An 8,391-nucleotide genomic window follows, 5' to 3' on the forward strand; every position below is an offset into this window, starting at 1 on the left:
ACTTAGATAAAAGGAAAACATCTTTCTAAAAGAAATAAGAGAAACAATTTCTGTGATAACAGCATGGAAACACTTGGCCAGTAGAATACAATTGATTATAAGTATTAGAGTTCTCCCATCAATGTATGTACATTGTGTGATGCAACTGGCAACCGAAGGGAAACAAGTATAACAGCCATGTCAAACTTGCAAGCCGACTGAAGGGTGGATGACTTATATGCTGCCTTTGAGAACAGCAATGCTGGACTGAGAATGGTCCAATTGATGTCATAGCTGCTGCTACTCAGGCTGCTGAATGCACAAGATTCTGAATGTGGATGACTTCAGGTCTGAGATGGGATAACTGCTTTTATGGCAAATGTAAACCCACTTCCACAGTAAACTTTGATCATGGTATGCTGGCCTGGAAGCCTGTGGCCTAGACGTACTGCCTGGGGGCTAATTTGATCATATGCATTTCCTAAGCCAAGCTGACCGTGTTCACCCCAACCCCATGTCTTTATCACCCTGTGCTCTGCAGTCATAGTGATACCGAAAGGAAAACAAGTTAACATGCATGACAAACAATAAAAACGAATGGAGTGAATATTAAATTAAACAAAATATTGCCTGTTACTAGGGCTGAGTGCTCAGCTCCAGCCGCAATCTGCACAACATTTAATCCATCAAGACCCTGTACTTTCTCCAGATTTTCTTCTCTTGATTCTTCTGGACCATGAAGAAAGACCTCAATCACTTGACAAGCAATCGACCACAAAATTTATTTCATTTAAGTTATTTATTCTTTTAAAATAATTGGTTGATTGTTAACATGAATTCTTTACCTAATATAGAGCATCAAATGGTTGTTTTAATCTTCATGCACCATCTTCCCTAGTTCGCATAGTTCTTGTTTTCTTTTATTTTTTTGGGCGTGGGATGAAGTTCAAACATAATGTTGTTATAACAATCACTTTCTAAAACCCAGGGAGAAATGCATTTTTCAGAATTTAATTCATGACATCTGTTAGATCCAAATTATCTAAATGCATTACCAGATAAATGCTTCACCTGGCTTCCTTTTTGAGGATCACCAAGGACTCCATGGCGGTTGCCACCAAGCATAAACACTTCCCCTCCACCTGTTTAAGATATCCTAAACTGTTAGTTACCAAGTCATGCATCATGTTCTTACTTTGAGAGAGAAGAATCAAAGAGAAATTAAAATGGACAATGCCGGTCCACACCTGTTAATACTAACATGTGATTCCATCCAAGAGCAACTTGGGTGAAGCACAAAGATGATGGAAGACACCGAGGGCAGTGAACATCTGAAGTGCTGCCAAATCCTCTTCCCCAGGTGTACAAATGCCCATCAGCTTTTGTGGAGGCACCAGATACAACAATAGTAGAGATGAGGAATTAATGAGGTAGACAATATTAACAACCCCTGGAACTAATGCTAAATTGTATCAGATCATTAGTGCCCCTAAAACTTTAGCAGATTCCATGCCCTATTCAAAATTTTTTCATGATCTGTTTGTATGTGGCATTCTGTATTAACGGACAAAAGAAATGAGAATTACAGATGATAGACCTCGGATCCACAATGTTTATGCTACAAATAATGTTTGTTTCTTTGGTTAAATCACATGGCCAACAGTTTTGAGTTGCTTACCAGATAATGCTGCACTATGATCCCCATTGGCATCAATACTAATGATTTCAACACCTTCAAGCCCAACAGTAGCCTGAGGTACACTTATTGATCTGGTATTATCCATAGAAACACCCAGTTGACCACGCTTTCCAGACCCAAACCCATATATTTGATCTCCTGAAAGACCTGCGCCTGATTGATCCCAATTGTTAATACTTGACCAGAGAGAGCTTTTCATTCAGATATGTAGCAATAACCAAGTGAGTAAGAAAGAAAGCAAGATATCATACAATTTCCAAAAAATCTTTGCCACCACTAATACAACTATTCAACTGAGATCAATTAGTGTTTCATCCTTTTCTAACATTTGTATTTTAAATTTTATACTATATCCCCACTACTCCCTTTGAAGCAGGATTTCAGCATTAGGAAATAATTCCCATTGAAGATCAAGGGCAGCAGCCACCAATCCAACCATGGTGCCATTTGTTCCATGTAAAAAATCTAATTCCTGTTCTAGGTTGAATGATCGTGTTGCAGGATTTGCAGGTCTGACAAGTAAAATAGGTTTTCAAGTCATCTTGAGATTGGGTGGCTTCAGGTTTAACAGCAATTATTTTGCACTCTGTAACCTCCATAAGAAGTTCTATTTGATTTACCTTGTTCATAGAGTTATGTAAGAAGTTAAACGAGCTATGATGTCTATACATGACTATGATATAATGAACCATATGGACAAGATGAGAATCAAACCAATTTAGCAAATTCAGTGATATAGACATCCACCTATGAGCAATTTTACATTAAGAACAATGCAAAGGACAATACTTAAAGGTGACTAGTTACTTATTTACCTTTCAACAAGACTAGCGAATGGCGCATACCACATGCTATCTGATCAACATGCTTTGAATCAAAGTATGACACTTTCACTGGAGAGCAATGTGACTTGCAATCACCATGCCCAAGCTGGCCAAATGAACCATCCCCGCAAGTGAACAAGCCCCCAGTGTCTGAAAATTGTGATAAGTGATCATGGAAAACAAAGTTGGAGGCCAAGGAGGGCAAGAAGAATTATCGTTAATGCATCCAAACAATAGAAATAGACTATGCAACAAGGAATTTCAATTAGAAAGATCATAAAAATTATGAAAATTCATATCCATCCAGAAATTTGGAAAAAAAGAATGAGAAGTACTTCAAAGATTCCTCCCTATTCTGTTATCATTGCAAAATATCCAAGTCCCAACTTCCAAGCCATTTGAGAAATTGAAGAGAATAAACAAATAAGGCAACTAAAGTTCGAAAATGGGACTAATTTCATGAAATGTTGTTAGGATCAGCTGAAGCCATGGGGGGAATGGGTTGAAATATGAGAGAGGAAAAAAAAAACCTGAAACAAAGCCAGAGTGGCTCCATCCAGCAGAAACATGAGTTATAACAAAGCTCTCCAACAACTTGACATGCTTGGGTTGCAAGCTGCTAACCATGTCCCCATGACCCAGTTGACCAGATGTGCCTCTTCCCCATGTCACCACCTTTCCATCTGCAAATATGCATATAAACAAACATTAGCCCCAAAATTGATGGCGAAATAGAGAGAGAGAGAGAGAGAAAGAGAGAGAGAGAGAGAGACCGGTGGTCAAGGCAAGAACATGAGCGCCGCCGCAGGCAAGGAGAGAGATGGGTCCGGCGGAGGAGAAACGGGGGAGATCTAGGAGTTGAGGTAGGTGTTCATCTTCAAGCCTGGTCGTGCCTAGCTGCCCATCGGTGCCTGCACCCCAACTCCATATTTCTACTTCTCCTCCTTTGTGTCTTTCGTTTTCTTCCATCACTGGTATTCTTCACTTTTGTTTGATCCAAATACTAGGTCTAATGCTCCCAACTCCAAATGTAGCTGTGATGTCTGCTAAAATTCCAATTCAACCCATCTAAAATGAGGGTATATTTTTTTTGTTTTAATTAGTATATGAATGTATAGTTTTCCTAATCATTTATATACCATCCTTGAAGGCATTATATGACAAATTTATGAGACTCAAAATCCCATCTTTTAATCTAATGCTGTTGGTATTATGTCCCATTCTCGTATGTTTTTTCTTTCTTTCTTTTTATTTATTTATTTTTATTTTTTTATTAAAGGAAACTACTAAATAGAATATTTACAAATATAATGGAAAAATAGTCATAATAATCTTTAAAATTAAACTTTTTAACTAAGGGAAATTTGACTACTAAAATATTGATTCTAAATTACGAATGTTTTTTTTAGCTAAACGGTCCGTTGTTTTATTTGTTTCTCTTAACCTAAATTATAAATACATTTCTTAATTAAAAAATCTACTGTTTTATTTATTTCTCTGTAAATATGATGACAATCATAAATATATAAATCCAGAGATAATTTTCAAATATCCTCCATTAATAACAAAATATAATTATAAATATTATTCTTTTTATTATAACCATCTATAACTATTTTCATATCACCTTTAATCTCTAAGTCTTAGAATCCATTGTTCTTAACAGCTAATATGACATCTCTTAAAGCTATATATTCTACAATAATCATAGAAGCATTAGCTATATATTTACTAACAACCATTTTTATGGTACCATTAGAGTATACAATAACTCATCCTAAAGTACTTGTATTATCTATTTTTAAATTATCAAAATTTAATTTAAATCGGAATCTAACAATTCATTTTTTAACCATTTGAGGGATACAGTGTCCGATAGGACTCAATCCATTCCCATATGTTAAAAAGATGGGATTTTGTGCTTCCATTTGACATAAATTTAGCCTTTTTGTTGTGCACTCTGCACAAGTGGAATAACCTCTCCTTATAGATTTGTAGGTGGATTTTATTCCACACGAAAGAACTGACAAAAAATTCGAGGGAAGAATGCCCTTAACAATATTTTTTATAAAAGTGTATTTTTAGAAACATTAAAATTAATTTTTTATCTTTATAAAAATGTTCTTCAAATTTTGCTGCTTTATAAAAACATTTTTCAAATTTTGTGAGACACTTGATTTTTATTAATATAAATACTTTTACGGTTAAAATTACTTTTAAACGGATTCTTAGAAAAGTGAAATGAAACATTCCAAAAATCAATTGAACGCAAGCCAAAATCGTCAAAGAAGATTCAGCTGATTTGAGTCTTGTGCATGAAGTGGATCCTATGAATTTAGTCGAATTCTCACTTGTGACACATCAAACATCGTCTTAGAAAGAAGCCCATGAACCCTCTGATGAAGGGGACAACCAGTAATCTATCAAATTAGGGTTCCAGGAGGAATGATTTGGGGCTGTTAAAGAAATGCACATCGATAATTATTCGAATATTCCGTACACGGCTTCACAATCGATACATTTAACAAAAACTAAAAGCAGCAATCAAAGGCATCCTCGGCATCGTCGACTACGGAACTAAACTGTAACTCAAACGCCCCAAAGTCACCGGTTCGAAGGCTACAGAATATCATCATAAGCAACCATTTCTCTTCCTTTAAAAGCCACATCTAAACCTGAAATTGGATCGGTCTTGGGCTTCGCACTACTTGAAACAAGCTTATTACTTCTTCCATGCCTGCTCAGAGGCACCTCAGCCCGCAAGAGCTTCGATGAGGACCCATTGTCCTTGTTCGAACCAAACCCGACTGCTGAATTCGGATCTTTCGCCAATAAGACCTGTACCTGAAACAAATCCTAGTTTCAGTAACAACGTTGAGGAAGAAACCCTCAGTTTCGTTGCTGAAAACAAAAGTTCATGTTTTCTCAGACATAGCAAAGTGGAGCGATAGGTTTTTGGGATCCTCTATAAGAAACTCAAAATTTTAAATTTTTTTTTTTTCGTTTTTTACTACACTTTCTAGGCGACCAAACAGCCCTAATAGAAAATGGGAGGAGAGGCAATTGAAAAAGTACTCTTTTGGAATCAATGGTTATGCCGAAGGAAGGGTCTTGAGAGGCGGTGATGGCGGCGTCGGCAGAGTCCTTGGAGCGGAAGGTGATGTAGCCGACTCCGTCGCGGTCGATGCGGATGCGGGAGATGCAGCCGTAGATCTCGAACCGGGACTTCAGGTCGAGGACGGAACACTCTGGAGAGAGGCCGATAACGAGCACGGCCGCCGGGGAGGAGTGCTTGGTGGCGGGCGCATCGCGGGAGGCGGAGTCAGGTAACTCGGGAAGTGAAGGACGACGTCGTTTTGCGATAGAAGATAGAGCGTGGCGAGAGTGGTAGGGTTTCTCTCTCTTGCGGCTCATCCTTCCAAGACGATTATTCTGGAAAGAGCGGGCGGCGCAATTTCATAACCATAACCCATGGCGCGTCCCTCTTCGTGGGGATTTCCATCCACCTAATGTGAAAATATTCAAGTAGATTTCAATTTTGATGAATTTTTTTTTTTTTAAATAAAAGGTTATTAAAATTATTTTAAAAAACATAAAAATCTTATACATGATGGTACAAAATAAATATTTAAAGATTAAAAAAAACAAAGAATACAAGAGTCTATGATATAAAAACAGTTTTATATTTTAAAAAGCACAAAATTGTTTTTAAAAATTTCTAGTATTATTTGATAATTGTTTTCTAAAAATAATTTTTAAAAATATAATAAAATATAAAACAATTTTTTTTATAACAAGTAATAATTGTTTTCATCAATTTTAAAAAATAAAAGAAAAATATAAATTCGTTTAACTATGTTTTCTGAAACTTGTTTTGAAGTTAAAAAATAAAATAATAATTTTTATAAAAGTTTTAAAAAACTATGGCAAACAAGGCCATCTTTATTTATTGGAAGGACTCAAAAGTAATATCAATATGCTCTGTTATGAACAACAAACATTCATTATATATGTTTTATTAAAACCTCATTAGAAAAAAACAACCTTTTAAAACCATTACGATAGAAATTATCAAATAGAACCACCTCACCAAGGTTACAAATTCTTTTAAAATACATAAGTAATGATTTAAAATTTTGACCATTTCATCTTTTGTCTTTTTCTCTTATTCCCCTTTTAACTTCAATTTTCTATTTTTCTTTTGTCTTTTGTGCTTTTTTTTTTAAAGTAGTAGTAAAATATAGCGTGACATGCAAGTCATTAAAATCAATTCATTTATATTTGGTTCCCTTTATATTTTGTTAAAAAGATTATAGGAGGTAAATGAAAATCATATATAAATCTTTAAAAAAAAAATAGAAAAGGTAAAATGGTTTTAAAATAACTCATGCATCATTAAAATTAATTAATTAAAAATATTAAATAAAAACTAAAATAATACAAAGAATAAATGTTATTATTGTTAATATTTCAAAGACCCTTAATTCTCATCTTCTTTTGTGGTAGATTGACTAATTTAATAAAAATGCTATCTACTATAGATTTCTAAGAAACCACTACATTGTCAATATCTCTATAATCATAGAGTTTCACAATTCTAATATCCATTGTCATTAGTAACAAGTTGTCATTTGTGGGGCTATTTATGAACAATATTGCAAATGAGAAGATCTTTTCTAGCATTAGCTCTTAATTCTCTACAAGCAAATTTTCATTGCATAAAATATCATACAAGATGATGTGAACAATGGCTTTACAAAGGAACATGTCACATTGGACGTGTACAACTTTTCAATTGTATTGATGAGTGTAGTCGAAAAGATTATTTGGTTTTAATTTGAACTATGTGGCAAGTACAACATACGATCATGAACCTATCTTTTTGAAAATACTTATCTCTTGTGTGATCATGTTGTCATAAATTGATTCAAATATTGATATTGATCCTTGACAAAAAATATATATAAAATCTTAAAGGAATTATGTCAAGATACATTGTGCTAATTCTAATAACTAAATGTTATGCTAAAAGCAAAATAGTATGAGATTTTATTACTATTTGCATTGCATGACATCCCAATTTACAAAGTAAGTTGCATATTAAGTATAAATATATAAGCAAAAAGCTTCAAGTTATATTCAAATACTATTTAGAAATAGAAGGTGAAATTCTACATTTATCTCGTTTCTAACTTTTCCCCTTCCAAAAAGGCAAGTACAATCCTTAAATGGAAAACAAAATACATAATTGTTTCTAGGGTTTATTACATTTTACCCCATAACCTATAACGTATTTTGCATATTGCCCCCATCGAGTTTAAAATTGAGTAATGTATTTTTCATACTTTATAATTGTATGCAATGTGCATTTTTGAAGTGACGATGTTACCTTAATTGGGCGAAAGACACATGTGCTTTCCATGTGACCTATTTAAGTGAAGGAAAAAAGGTCATTTCATTTAAAAATCCCCTGAACCCTTATCCAACCCCTCCTTCTTCCTTCCTTTGTTTTCTTTCACAACATTTTTCTTGGCAACCAAACACATATGCAGAAAAAACCCTAACCCAACTCTTCTTCTTCCTTTCTTCATTTTCTTTCATCACATTTTCTTGGCAACCAAACATGCTTGACCAAGCACATTTGTAAAAAAAAATCCTAACCCAAACCCAACCCCCCTCCTTCCTTCCTTCATTTTCTTTCACCACATTTTCTCGGCAATCAAACAAGCTTAACCAAACACATTTGCAAAAAAACATAACTAAATTATAAACATCGATAAATTCTAATACAACTTTAATTCAAAAGCTATTTTACCTAGCAGTTAAAGAGCTAAATCAAAACACCATTACGATCCAAACTAGCCAAATTCAAATCTTCAAATATAAAAG

General features: G+C 34.4%; 2 protein-coding genes across 3 annotated transcripts; both read right to left on the reverse strand.

Annotated features, from left to right (window-relative positions):
- Positions 1 to 58: 58 nt before the first annotated feature.
- Positions 59 to 3,548, reverse strand: LOC117926040 (ultraviolet-B receptor UVR8). 2 transcript variants are annotated; one of them, XM_034845135.1, is made up of 8 exons: positions 3,276 to 3,548; positions 3,033 to 3,185; positions 2,494 to 2,652; positions 1,658 to 1,831; positions 1,227 to 1,358; positions 1,035 to 1,121; positions 610 to 705; positions 59 to 514 (listed from the first exon to the last, which is right to left on the reverse strand). In XM_034845135.1, the coding sequence occupies exons 1-8, from the start codon at positions 3,469 to 3,471 to the stop codon at positions 324 to 326; spliced, it is 1,188 nt and encodes a 395-aa protein (XP_034701026.1). In that variant the 5' UTR covers positions 3,472 to 3,548; the 3' UTR covers positions 59 to 323. The 2 variants fall into 2 exon arrangements, with proteins under 2 accessions (XP_034701026.1, XP_034701022.1); XM_034845131.1 differs by having other exon boundaries at positions 610 to 708; positions 3,276 to 3,547.
- Positions 3,549 to 4,904: 1,356 nt separating this feature from the next.
- On the reverse strand, positions 4,905 to 5,975 carry LOC117926056 (uncharacterized protein At1g27050). The gene is made up of 2 exons (XM_034845144.1): positions 5,578 to 5,975; positions 4,905 to 5,346 (listed from the first exon to the last, which is right to left on the reverse strand). The coding sequence occupies exons 1-2, from the start codon at positions 5,914 to 5,916 to the stop codon at positions 5,122 to 5,124; spliced, it is 564 nt and encodes a 187-aa protein (XP_034701035.1). The 5' UTR covers positions 5,917 to 5,975; the 3' UTR covers positions 4,905 to 5,121.
- Positions 5,976 to 8,391: the final 2,416 nt, after the last annotated feature.

Source organism: Vitis riparia, chromosome 1, assembly GCF_004353265.1.
Source record: "Vitis riparia cultivar Riparia Gloire de Montpellier isolate 1030 chromosome 1, EGFV_Vit.rip_1.0, whole genome shotgun sequence".
Taxonomy (NCBI): domain Eukaryota; kingdom Viridiplantae; phylum Streptophyta; class Magnoliopsida; order Vitales; family Vitaceae; genus Vitis; species Vitis riparia.